This window comes from Carassius gibelio, chromosome B21 (genome assembly GCF_023724105.1).
Source record: "Carassius gibelio isolate Cgi1373 ecotype wild population from Czech Republic chromosome B21, carGib1.2-hapl.c, whole genome shotgun sequence".
Classification (NCBI taxonomy): Eukaryota; Metazoa; Chordata; class Actinopteri; order Cypriniformes; family Cyprinidae; genus Carassius; species Carassius gibelio.
In genome coordinates, this window is record NC_068416.1 from 5,764,611 (window position 1) to 5,779,375 (window position 14,765).

At 39.4% G+C, this 14,765-nt stretch overlaps 1 protein-coding gene across 1 annotated transcript in view; it reads left to right on the plus strand.

The window, feature by feature from the left end:
- The window catches only part of LOC127985351 (serine/threonine-protein kinase 32B), a 50,076-nt gene that overhangs the window by 10,800 nt on the left and 24,511 nt on the right, over positions 1 to 14,765 (plus strand). The window contains exon 5 of the mRNA XM_052587328.1: positions 901 to 1,074. Within this exon, the coding sequence (XP_052443288.1) occupies positions 901 to 1,074 (174 nt within the window). The remainder of the gene's footprint in view (positions 1 to 900; positions 1,075 to 14,765) is intronic.

The following is a 14,765-nucleotide window of genomic DNA, read 5'->3' on the forward strand; positions in this document are numbered from 1 at the left end:
GCACGCAGTTCTAGTCCATGTTGCTTTAAATGCTAATGAGCTCTGCTGACCCCGCCCTTCTTTTCAGTGCGATGACAACCAGACTGTGATTTTCAGACGCAAAACTTGCTAACTAGCACATTACTAGGAAAGGCAATTTGCAAAGATTCATGAAAATCCCTTGCACTCACTTCTTTTGTATATTTTCATTATAACATCCAACAACAAAGATGGGCTTGTCAATCAAACATCGTGGGAGGGGCCTGTTTTATCGTCACCCATTCACTGCAGAGCATCCTTTGCTGAGACAGTGATGCAGTGACACACTTCTCCAAATCTGATGAAGAAACAAACTCTTCTTAATCTCGGATGAGCTGAAGGGGAGTCAATATTCAAATACTCTATTAAATAGCCAATAGGCTCAGAGCTCTTACATGATTATTATATAACATGTATATTGTTGTGCTTTTGCCAGCCTGGTGATTCTGTTTTGACCTCTCTCACTAACAAGGCCTTTTCAGCTACAGATCTGTTGGTCACTGAATGTTTTTTGTTTTTCTGCATTTGCTGTAAACTCAAGACTGTTAACAGTGCGTTAAAATCCAAGATCAGCTGTTTCTGAGATACTCAAACCACCTCGACTGCCACCAACAATCATTCCACAAAGTCACTTAGATCACATTTCTGCCCCAACAGAGATTGAGTTGCCACCTCATGATTGGCTGAGCAGATATTTGCATTGACAAGCAGGTGTATCGGTTGTTCCAAAATAGCTGGTAATCTAACAGTAATCCTACTAAAATATGCATCTCCATATTGTAAGTCAAACAAAAAGATATGAAAGACTCCAAATGACACATGTATATTAATATGAATTATGAAGAAAGATGAGAATTCACTGTCATCATTTGTCTAATGCAGGTACTCATTTCAAGATGAGGAGGACATGTTCATGGTAGTTGACCTGCTGCTGGGAGGAGATCTGCGTTATCATCTACAGCAGAACGTGCACTTTACAGAGAGCACAGTCAAGCACTACATGTGTGAAATCGCCCTCGCTCTGCACTACCTGTGCAACAAACGCATCATCCACAGGTAATGACTACATGAAGCTTTTACAAATCCATTAATGCAATCAAAGTAAAAAGGAACAAATAATAATAATAAAAAAGTCTCATGCTCAAGCATTAGATAGATGCTGATGTACTGTACTGTTTTCTATGTATGGCCTGGTTTGCTTATATAGATGCAAACAATAGCATTGTTGAGTTTGTAGATTAAATGTGGTATATGGTTAACATTACAGCATAAATTACAACAATACAATAATTTGTAATGTTTTTAAAACAAATTTTTATTTTTTTATTTCAAGTTTGTTTACTTTTCTGCTAAGCATTACTAAGAATGAATTAATGCAGAAAGTACATCATGAGGTAGAATTGCAAGTGTTCGGAGATGGTTCATGTCCGCACTGTGAGCGCATGACCATGGCAATGCTGCGATCGCCTCTCTGCTTTCTTAAATTGAAAATATGAGACTCCTCTGTCACTTCCTGTTCCGGTTTCTCTGCCACAAGCAAAGGACTCCCATCTAGTGCTCTGGGAGATCTGAAGATTAAAGGGAGGGCGTCTCTGCCGGGTCAGCCCCAACAGACCTCTTACTCTTGCCAAATTGCTTGTCCTGTGTTGCTCCGTGATGATTCTGCTGACTTGCTTCAAGGTGGCCCCAGGATTTCATTCGGTGCATTACTTTAGAATTAGATGTTGATAACAGCATCGGTGGATGGGCTATCGTCCTCTGAGAATGAAGATTCGCTGGGGCTGTCCCCCTCGGGTGGTCACCACCACCAAATTAGACCATTCGACAGCCATGCTTGCCCAGGCAGCCATAAGTAGTAGGGCTGGAGTTGTCCCATGCCCAGTCCCGAGACCTTGCAGCTGAACGATTGGTTTCTCGACACAGGGCATGACTCACGACCGCATTCTGCCTCACGTCATTTCTTCTCAGAGATGCATGAGGAAGTAATGAAGTCATGGATGGCACCTTTTATGGCCAGAAGCCACTCATCTCCTTCCTTTATCCTCGCTACCCTCGATGGTGGGGTGGCTAGGGTGTACATGGACATTGCCCAGGTGGAGAGAGCAGTTGTTGTGCACCTGTGCCCACAAAGCGCCTCTACTTTGAGGAATCTTCCTCATCTCCCATCCAAAGTCTGTAAGCTCCCCTGGAGGAGAGCTGGGTGGAGAATCTTTGGTTCTGTTCCACCATTTCCAAGAGCAATTTTCTTTTCCTCCAGGTTGCCAGGCTCATGGGTTGACAGTGAGCGATGCACTGCCTCCTCACTCTCGCCCACGATGGCCCTATTGCCAACGGCCACGAGATTGCGGTTCAGGGATGCAGCACCTTCCCACACATCTCTGGCTGGTCCCTCCAGGGATACGGGGAGTCCTGCTGTGTTGAGCCAGAATTCAATACATTCCATGCCATCCAGCACAACCCGCTGCTCCATTTCGGGTTTGTCTATTGTCCCTTTGGTGCCACTCACATGGAGCTTGGATGCGTGGCTTGAGCTATACCCAGCCCATCCCTTTGGCTCATTCAGATAGTTCGAATTGGCTACACGATTCAGTTTGCCAGGTGACCCCCCCCCCCCCCATTTTCAGTGCCATTTTTGAGATTTTGGTTGTAGCTTGAGATGCCCCTGTCCTGTGCAAGGAGATTGTTGTTCTACTGACAATGTATGCAATCGAGTTGGAGTTTTACAGCCCTTACCCCATTGTGGGAAGTGGGCATCAGGATCCTCTTGATGACTGGCTCATCATGGACCACTCGTGAGAACAGTTGTGCGATCACAGGGACCTGGTGCTCCAGCACCTCAGCCAGACAGGGCTTTGGATCAACTGGGAAAAGAGCAAGCTCTCCCCTGTGCAGAAAATCTCTTTTCTCGATATGGAGTTAGACTCATTGACTATGATGGAGCATTTCAACAACAATCCAGCCCAGTCAGTCCACATTTCAGGGGAGCCTTATTGTACCGCCTACGCACCCTCATGACATCTAACGTTCCCTGGACAGTGGCAACTCCATCCCCAAGTGGTCGGGGATGGGCGGACCTGTTTGTTTCTCACGAGTCCTCACACTGCTTTTTTATACTATTCCCTGACCAAGGCCCCTCTATGCATGGATGCATTTGCACACAGCTGGCCTGGATTCTACACAAGAATGTATTTCCCCCAGTGAGCCTTCTCGCACAGACAGGAACAGACAGGCAAGGTCGAGGAACAGGTCTTGCCAATTGCACCTTACTGGCCTACCCGGACCTGGCTTCCAGAATCAGAAGCTTTATTGTCAGTGAAAGTGAAAAAGTGAAAGTGACGTAACGTGACATACTGCCAAGTATAGTGACCCATACTCAGAATTCGTGCTCTGCATTTAACCCATCCAAAGTACAGTGAACACACACCCGGAGCAGTGGGCAGCCATTTATGCTGCGGCACCCGGGGAGCAGTTGGGGGTTTTGTGTCTTGCTCAAGGGCACCTCTGTCATGTTATTAAGGGTGTATTAAGAGATTGCTGTACATTCACTCCCCTACTTACAATTCCTGCCGGCCCATGACTTGAACTGTTTTAAGCCCCTTTCACACTGCACGTCGGACCCGCAATATTTACGGAACATTGCCGGGTCGCCTTCTGTGTGAAAGCAACCACATCCCGGAATTGATTAACGAATTGACCCCGGCTCGGGGACCTAGTAACATTGCGGGGTTCGACCCGGGATGAGCGCTGTGTGAACAAAAGCCAGATCTAATTCCGTGTCGAAGTGATGACGCGCGTTATCACGCGACTCTTTTACCGGCTGTTTTGAAGGAAGATCAACATTCGTGACGAAAACATATGTGCAAACTGTAATGAAGCAGAGATCAGTTAGTTCCTCACTTTCCGCGCTGACGCCGAGATCGTTTGCTTGCTTCAGTGAAAGTATAACGTGCCTAGCGTTCTCGACTCGTACATTACACGTCACGCGCTGATGTCACGTGTTGTTACGGGATCTTCAAGGGTTGTGTGTGAAAGCACGCACATATACCGGGTCATCACTGGCAGTGTGAAAGTGCCAAATCTAGCGACCAGTGAACAATTACAGGAACACTTTACCCCTGTATTTGCCGGAATGGCAGTGTGAAAGGGGCTTTAGTGACAGAAGCTCCACAGTGTGACAGAATCACAGTGACAAGACAAGACAAGACAATATGCATAATAGACCATTTAATATGTACAGGTATGTTAGGTGCAAATTTGAAATGTAAATAAGTATGTGTGTTAAATAAATATTTAATACTGTTATGTGTTCCACGTTTATTGTCAAATGCACAGGGAATGGCTCAGCATTCAAAATCTGCTAGACAAATTGGTGATTTTCTGTAGATTTTACACCCCTTTTGTTAATTTTGAGCCCTAAATATTTACAGTAAGACATTGATGAACATTTTTATTTATTTACGTTTAATACATTAAAAGTATCAGACGTCAGTATATACTTGAATAGTATATACAGAATATCTGGACTAAATCTCACTTACTGAAGAGCCAAACTTTCTGGACAATTCTGGACAAATGTGCTGTTGTTTCATCCCACACAGACACATGAGATGAAAGATAATCAGGACAAAGGAAAGAGTTCATTGCTGCAGACAGTAATAATTCATCAACAGCCTTATTATGAATGAGAGAAATTCAGGAGATTACTTCATCTCTGTCCAGCAGGATATACTTCTCTGTAATGAATATAACCAACGACTATGCTTTTAATGCATGCAGGTGATATGCTGGTTAGAACATGGACATGGTTCACACTTCTCTCAAATCATATTCATTTGTTTGTTGGCTGTAGACAACGTTCTGTCCATACAGTGATGGAAGCTGTAATGTCAGTGTCCAAAATGACTTTCTCACTCATTCAATTAAAATAAATTCAATTAAATTCAAGTTTATTTGTATAGCGCTTCTCACAATACAAATCTTCGCAAAGCAGCTTTACAGAAAAAAATTAAGTTTCTACAATATATTTAGTAGTAGCTTATCGGTAGTGACTGTCAAATTGATGAACATATGGCAGAAATGTAAAGTAAAATTCAGTTAATGACGTAATCAAACAGACAATGAACATTCTTAACAGCAATGATTATATGTTGCAATCAAACTTGTATCAAAACTTGGTAGTTCATGTTGTTTTAGGGTTGGCATCATCTCTTCTCAGGTGTTCAGTCATCTCCGGTCTTTGTAACGGCTGGATTTAGACTGAAGCTTGTATAATTTTGACTTCCCGTGGCAGAAACAGAGAAGCAAATTGAGACATAATTAGCATAGCTGCTGTTCTCAAGCTAAACAATAATAATGTGCATTTGATCAGATACACCTTACAGTACAAGATTATGAGATGCATTATTTGAATGCTTGGTCAAAGAGATGTGTTTTTAATCTAGATTTAAACAGATCAAGTTCTTTCTGAACCCTGAACGTTATCAAGAAGGCTATTCCAGAGTTTTGGAGCCAAGGGTAGATGAGTGTAAATGTCTTGTAGTTGTTTTAGATCACTGAAGTGAGATAAATGGACTGATTGTGTGAACAAAAAGGCCAGCAAAGATGTGTGTTTCCTTTGGAAGATCCATTGTTAAAGGTTATTTTATAACTCATTTATTGAAAGTTTATTGACCTCTTTCTACAAAAAAAAAAAAAAAAGTTCTGCAAGTAAATAACTTGGTATCCCTGTGTTGGGTTTACAACAAATTTATCCAACTAGATGTCTTGGTAAAGCTATAAAAATTATTTCTGATAATAGGCTCCCACTGTATAATGACTTTGAGCTTTTGCCTTCAGGTAGAGAGATGTTCTCTAAATGAACAGGTCTAATTTAGTTTTTTTTTTTTTTTTTTACTAAGTTCTGTGAAATTTGTATTGTACTACAGTGAAATTTATGTTTTATTGTCTTTTGTGAGAACTGCATATTAAAGTCACTGGAACTAAATTTTCCCAAGGGGATGAATAATTATTAGGGATGCACCGAAATGAAAATTCTTGGCCGAAACCGAAAACCGAAAAAGAGAAAACCAAGGCCGAAAACCGAAACCGAAACACCGAAATAAATTATGCCAATTATTAGTACCATTGCATTTATTGCTATGACCGTGTACTAACTTTACTAAAATTAAGACATTGCAATTGCATAAATTGATATTAAAGTTTCAAAGATAATTACGATTACATAACTTATTTAAAAAAAACAACATAAAAAACATAATTACAAATGATGTAAATATTTATTAAGCACATTGCAACAATGCACAGTATAAAATAAAATTCAAACTAAAAATTTATCCCACTCATGTGTATATTTAATAATAATAATGTACAGGCCTAATGGCCTGCAGAAAGGTTTTAAAATGAACAGTTCTCTCATAAAAACAAAGTGCATTTAGGTGAAGTGCATTTGAAATTTTTCTATGTAGGACTAGAAAGTGCATCACTTCTCCAGTTGGCAAGACTGTTATCACTTCTGGGGATGGGGACTTCAGACAGATAACCATCTAGCTATTGAGCAGTTGAGCTTGTCATCTGCCTGACATTTGAGAAATATTTGAGAGAGTGTATTTAAATAGGGCCAGGGCATAAATAAACATTTTTTATCAAATTAAAGCAGAAATCTAGCAGAAAATCTAGCATAAATATGGCTACAATCTGATATTATGTATGTATATATGTTTGTGTGTGTGTATAAGAACAAAATAGCCAACGTATTATTATTATTTGAGGCACTTTCTTGCAGAATTCCACTGAACATATCAGACAACGATGGTGCATGCCACTCATCTGGTGCAGAGACCAGTCTTTTTTTCTGTGCTCTGATCTGTCTCCTGCGCTTGGCACTTCTCCGTCTCCACGCGGGTTCTCCGCATCCAGCGCGGCCTGGATCATCTCTCGTGCGCGCTGCCTTATTTCCGCATCCAAGTAATGGTCACTATAACGCGGATCAAGCACATTCGCGATGAAGTGCAGAGGATCCGAAAAGATCCCAGTGAGACGTGTGCTAACAGACTCTATAAGACTGTACTTTTCTTTGTTTTTACTTCGTGGTTCGTCTTAATCTCTTTGTTAGGAGACGCTTTAGTGCTGCGAATAAAGGAATACGAAGAATACGAGAATGTTCTCACTGGTGTTAAGTGAATGTCGCGGGGAGCTCGTGGTCTTTGCTATGCAGGTGCACGTGCAGGTCGCGGTTTCTGTTTGCGTCATCACAACATTTCGGCCGTGTTGTTTCGGTGATAAAAGTCTATCGGCCGAAAACCGAAAAGGCCATTTTCGGCCGAAAATTTTCGGTGGCCGAAATTTCGGTGCATCCCTAATAATTATTATTTAGTTATTTACAAATTAAGTCAATGGTTTGTTAATAGTGATAGCTGGACATTAAAGGTGCTACAGAATGCAAACATCACTTTTACTGTATATGTTATTTGAACATAGTTCTGTGGCCGCAGTGTGTGGAAACAACCAGCCTATATGGTAAAAATCCATCCACTCATTGTTTTATAATCCCAATAAATCATAAACATGATTTTTACACTAGCAGTTCCTTCCAATTTGTGACCTATTAACTTATGTCATATACACAGCCCTGGGGAAGTTTCCTGGTACAAGTGTTCCAGGGAATTTCGGTGGAAACGCGGCATATGGCATATACACAGCCCTGAGTGAGAAGCTGCAGTCCACCATTACTGTTCTCTCGCTGTAGCTGCTGGAGATACAGTGTCAGCGCCAAAGAGCAATTAAAAGTGTCTTGTGTTGGGATGTACCAACGGACATAGGAGTCTCCATAGAACGCTGAGGACATGGTGGTTAACTTTCATTTTCGAAGTAAATGTCCCAGAAAAAAAAAACGTATACCTATACGTATACCTATACATTTGTTCTGACTTTTTACACCGGACTGTCTCACAAACAAGGGTCAGTTCAGTGCTGGAGTTGAGCAAAGATTGCTTCTTAAAGAGGGATCAATACCAATGCTTTGTACACAAGTGTCAGGGTTGCCAGGTTTTCACAACAAGACCTGCCCAATTGTTTCTCAAAACTAGCCCAATCACATTTTGAGGGGGATCTCACAGGAAAAAATTGCATTCCGTGAGGTAAAATACAAGTTTTAGGTGGGATTCCCATGGTAAAATTAGCATTTTAGGAGCATAATATCACATCACTGGGGTCACTTAAACCCTTGGGAAAACCACAGACTTGGCAACACTGACTGCTCCACACTCATTTGAAAAGGGAGGCAGGAGCAGCAGCTCACTTTCATTTTAGGGGAAAAACACAAATAACATGCTTTGGCTCATACCCTAAAAGTGGCAATTTGAATAAGTTATAAAAAAAAAATATTTGTCGGGTATTTTGAGATATTTGAGAAACTTCATATTCACACTCTGAACAGCACATGTGTTTATCAGCCTCTAGTGCATTTCCGTTCCTCATGCTAGATCTCCCATGAGATGGACACCCCTGTTCCCACTGCGCTCCTGAGACGAAAACAATACACTCTGGTTTTTTTTTTCTCACCGCTACTTGAATTATTAACGCTAGTATAGCTGCTCAGTTAACAGATCTTAAGAGATGAGGCTCTTCAAAACAGGATGTGGCAGATGAGTGAGAAAGACCAAAACATTCACTAACAAATCCATTCTTCATTTTGCACTATTCAAATGGGATTCATTTTCTAAACTGATGTTTGCGTTGCGTTTATGATTACAAGAAAGTCGTGCAAAATCATTAAAAGAATTTACAATGTATATATATTAATGTATATATTAGATCAATTATATACTTCATAATCGGATGAGAACTAAACTTGAACTGAGCTGAATTTCTTCATAACTGATGAATTCTGCAACATCAACACTTTTTAGCGAATTGAACTGAATCAACATTGAAAACATTGATAAAGTTTATATGAAATCCGAATAAAATCAAAACACTAACTGCACTTTTTTAGTGCATGTTGAATGGCATTTGCCTTTCGCATCCAATTTATCAGTACGAAACAAAACACTAGAAGAGACAAACTGTTAGCAGTAGTTAGCAGCAGCTCTTTACTATAAAAACATGTTAAAACCACAAGCTATTTTAGTGAGAGATGCCAAAGAAGAGTGTAACCTAAAACAAAATAATATAAAATATTACAGAGACTGAATTTACAGATAAAAGAACAACAAAAGATGCATGTAAATCAATCATACAAGTTCATTTTGTCATAATTATGTCAACAGCCTATTTTTACACGCCTGAAATTTCTGTGTGCGGTTTGCCATGTTTTTATATAGTTTCAGTTTTTTTTTATCATTTTAAATGGTTTATTTTAGGGATGCACCGAAATGAAAATTCTTGGCCGAAACCGAAAACCGAAAAAGAGAAAACCAAGGCCGAAAACCGAAACCGAAACACCGAAATAAATTATGCCAATTATTAGTACCATTGCATTTATTGCTATGACCGTGTACTAACTTTACTAAAATTAAGACATTGCAATTGCATAAATTGATATTAAAGTTTCAAAGATAATTACGATTACATAACTTATTTAAAAAAAACAACATAAAAAACATAATTACAAATGATGTAAATATTTATTAAGCACATTGCAACAATGCACAGTATAAAATAAAATTCAAACTAAAAATTTATCCCACTCATGTGTATATTTAATAATAATAATGTACAGGCCTAATGGCCTGCAGAAAGGTTTTAAAATGAACAGTTCTCTCATAAAAACAAAGTGCATTTAGGTGAAGTGCATTTGAAATTTTTCTATGTAGGACTAGAAAGTGCATCACTTCTCCAGTTGGCAAGACTGTTATCACTTCTGGGGATGGGGACTTCAGACAGATAACCATCTAGCTATTGAGCAGTTGAGCTTGTCATCTGCCTGACATTTGAGAAATATTTGAGAGAGTGTATTTAAATAGGGCCAGGGCATAAATAAACATTTTTTATCAAATTAAAGCAGAAATCTAGCAGAAAATCTAGCATAAATATGGCTACAATCTGATATTATGTATGTATATATGTTTGTGTGTGTGTATAAGAACAAAATAGCCAACGTATTATTATTATTTGAGGCACTTTCTTGCAGAATTCCACTGAACATATCAGACAACGATGGTGCATGCCACTCATCTGGTGCAGAGACCAGTCTTTTTTTCTGTGCTCTGATCTGTCTCCTGCGCTTGGCACTTCTCAGTCTCCACGCGGGTTCTCCGCATCCAGCGCAGCCTGGATCATTTCTCGTGCGCGCTGCCTTATTTCCGCATCCAAGTAATGGTCACTATAACGCGGATCAAGCACATTCGCGATGAAGTGCAGAGGATCCGAAAAGATCCCAGTGAGACGTGTGCTAACAGACTCTATAAGACTGTACTTTTCTTTGTTTTTACTTCGTGGTTCGTCTTAATCTCTTTGTTAGGAGACGCTTTAGTGCTGCGAATAAAGGAATACGAAGAATACGAGAATGTTCTCACTGGTGTTAAGTGAATGTCGCGGGGAGCTCGTGGTCTTTGCTATGCAGGTGCACGTGCAGGTCGCGGTTTCTGTTTGCGTCATCACAACATTTCGGCCGTGTTGTTTCGGTGATAAAAGTCTATCGGCCGAAAACCGAAAAGGCCATTTTCGGCCGAAAATTTTCGGTGGCCGAAATTTCGGTGCATCCCTAGTTTATTTAATAGGTTCTTGATCTTATGATTTAAATAATAACAATAAATACATGGAAAGCAGAGTGTTTGCTCTTTTAAACACATCTGAATATTAATGAGATAAAAATTGCATAAAACGAGTGTGCATAGATATTGCATGTCATGCCTACAATTGTCTTTTTTATGCAAACCCTGGTTTGTATAAAGTTATTGTATGCAATGTTTATTGGCTTTGTTGTGCAATAAATAAACAGACCAAAAATTAATGATATAAAAAAATGCATCATTAATCCTCAAAAAACATCTAAAAAATCTGAGGGTATCATAACTGAAAAGCTGCATTAAGATGCCTGGTGTGTGTATGAAAGGTGTTGGTTATTAAATGTTTTTGTTTGGTAATGTATGTTGACTGTCCTCTCACACAGAGCGACAGCTGTCAGCTTGAATCAGCTCAGTCTGACACCTGCAGATCAATCTGATGTGCTTTGCAGCCTCGGAGCCATTTGTTTTGCTCTCTGCTTGTGTTTATCTGAGTATTTGAATGAATAGTTAACAATATGACACTTCTCATTTTGTTCCTAAGATATGCGACAGTTCCAGCTGAGGTTGATATCTAGTCAAGTTTCATTTCTGCTTTCAAATTGAAATAGCTTTTTTGTTTGTTTGTTTTTTTAACTGAGAAAACATGATTTCATTTGCATATATTTTACTGTATAAAGTGTTTTTATTATCTAATATGGCCCCACTACATTAAACAAAACCATAATTCACCGTAATTCAAAACATAAGCAGACTCATGTTCTGTCTGCATATGTTTTGGAGTAATTTTGTTGTCTTTGTGTCAACACGCTTCTGTTTATGTTTACTAGCATCTGCTTTTACAAGATTCTTAACTGTTTAATGCACCATATGGTCATATCATTTATTTATTGTAGGCATATACTTTATACCATCAACCTGCCAGGGACTGCAGATGAAAATGAGTCTATATGGCCAAATCTGGCACATTTTCATAACTGGCTGAGTGCTCATGTCAATTAAATCCCTTTTAGAATAAATAATATTCTTGTAAGCTTGTAAGTTTAGATGTGTAAATGCAAAAAGTGAAAAAAAAAAAACAAAAACTTTTGCCTTAATAAATTCCTAAATACTGTAGCTGCTTGATAATTTATAGATATTTGTTACATTTAAGTATGGGGTACAGATTGAAATCTAGAATATGATCATGCAAAATAAGATTAATATGTGCCTTTTAATTACTAAAAACAACTAATATGCAATGTCTAGAGTTAACAGTGAAAATATTGGCTGGGTATTTTAATCATGGAGTTGGTTGTATTGGACAAAAGGCCAGTAAAGGGTAACACATGTCCAGCTTGGTCCAGTTAATCTGAAAATCAGCCATCTCCCTTCATCAAGCACCACTAGCAAACATTGAGGTTTATTAAAGCGCTTTTGTGTCAGTCTCCAGCTGTCCCTCTGTTCCTAAGCATCTCAGCAGGGATCCGGTGACCAGGAAACCAGCTCACTTACAGCCCTCATCATGATATGTGATGTAATGAGGCCATTAGATCCTGCTAATAGGTTGTTGGAGCAGTCAAGCGAAAGAAAAGGTGGTGGATGGCTTTGGGTGGTCAGATAGCATTGCCACTGAGCTCTGAGAAAGGCCAGGTGTGTGAGGTGTGGACGAAGAACTCATGCTGACTTCCCATGTCACTTTTATAACCGCTGAATCGACTCCTACAGGTTGTAGATAATATTGACAAGTAATGATTATTAGCTACTGTCATCCAGTCACTGAAGTCAAAGCACCTTTATAACGGTACAGGAGGGAACAACTATTGACAGCTGTTGCTGAACGGTGACCAGATATTGTATGCCTCTTTTTGGCAGCCTCTCAGTGTAATTACTGTCAAATAAACATAAGACTCTCAGACTCGCCTTAAACTCACCTTTAAACTGTACATTGGCTGATTATTCTTAAACTGAAACAAATGTGCTTCAGACAAGATAAAGAATATGAAAAATGCTCAGAGTTGCTGCAGAAAACAGAAACAAAAGAGTGCGCAGCAACAAAAACACGTTGCTCGAGGGCCTTTTTGAAAATGCAATTCATTCTCTGCCAGCAGGAGGTGCTTTTGGAGAGGTACTGGCTGAACACAAAGCAGCGCTCCGCTCATAAACGCTACTTTATCAGATGAACTACTTTAACACTGCTGCCACGGGTTGTTTTTATGTCCGCTGGTTGAAGTGACCTCAGTTTTGTGATATTTAGCCCCGGGAATGTGAATTTTACCAGAGAAACCCTGCCAAAAAATGTGTATTTTACTCCTAGAATGTGATTTTAATGGGACACCCCTCTGAAAACCTGGCAACCCTGGCTGGGGCTAGTACTGTGCACATTGCTAGACCCAGAGAGCGTGCTGTCATTGAACGTCAACATTTGACTGGCTGATGATTCTGTCACACATGCTCATTACAAATCAGATGCTACTATACAGTATATATATTGATACTGAATTATTGTCTAGTTCTAGGTCCTAATTATGCTTTTTCAGGTTTTCAAATTCAGTGTGAAATGTTGCTGTTTGAGCATTAAAAATGTCACACTGTCACTAATTTAAATAATTACCGCCCATGGAATATGCAAATAAGGGGGCGTGGTCTGATTGAGCAGCACTAGAGTCCATAGAATAAAAATTAAAAATAAAAAAGACAATCTGAAATGTTCCTCTTGTTTGAAAAAGTTCCTCTTGTTTGTAAACGTTCAGTTCAAAAACTGTAAACAGACTCCTTTTACATGACTAATAACATGAATTGCCCATTGGATGAAAGCACATATAACCGGCTGGAGGAAGGTTTCCTTGACACCTGTTGCCCAGGAAACCATCCAGCAGCTGCCATGACGAGCATCTTTGGGTTTAGTGTGTGCTGCTGATAAGCAGTGGCTCTGTGCAAATGTCAGCTCATTAAACTCAACACGCTTGACCTTTCACACCTGAGCTCACCTCTTTGTGGAAAGCACCTGTGATCTGTCAACAGCAACTCCTCGCTTCGATATGCAAAGTTGATGTTAATTAGTCTATGGATTCCAATTTAGTGGAAAATGTATGTCTAGATACGTCTTTTTGGTTTGTTGCTTTTAAATGTTATCGCTCAGCCAGCTCTGTTTCAAAATCGTGAGCTTCTGGCTGTTATCAGTGATGGCCAAAATGATTAGAACACTTAGCAGCTAAAAAAAAAAAGATTTCAAGTCAGTTATTTCTATCTTTTTCTGAAGTGTGTCACTGTCAGTAGGAAATATCAGTTTACATTTCCAAGCATTCATTATGGAATTAATTGTAATAATCCACTGAGATTATTGTCTGACAGCAGCCAGTGCTCCACATAGAGATATGATCTCATCATCATCAGTCTGTCTGGAGTGACATGAAGAAACAGAACAAACTGTTCAAGACGCTTCAAAAAACCTTCCGACAAAGCTCCAGTGCTGTTAAAAGTTAAGGCACTTGTGTAAAATTCTGTAAAAAGAGGATGCTGTCAAAAAAAAATAAATATTAAAAATAGATTTTCTTTATCTATGAACTTCGATTAACTAAATGAAATCAACATTTGATGGCCAATCCTTTTGAAGCAGTAGTTTAAAGTAAAGAGTTTCTCAGGAGCTTTTACAGGAGGTTTCTTAAAGCGTCTTGGAGACACAGTAATTCTTCTGGATTGAGTTTGTCTCAGTTTGTTCTGTTATTTCATGTCACTCCAAACAGATTGATGATGATCAGCTCACATCTCTGTGTGCAGCACAAACATCTCACTGGATTATTACAATTAATGGCACAATGAATGTTTTGAAATGTAAATGGATATTTCCTACTGACACACTACAGCAAACAATACAAATAACTGATTTCAAACAATTTTTCGGCTGGTGAAAATACTAGTGTGCTAATCATTTTGGCCACCACTGTTCAAATGGGATGTTATGTTCAAGTTAACATCACTTGATTATTTTAGACACCAAGCTGTCAGTATGGACTGTTTTGCTCTATTTCGACAATGATTGCA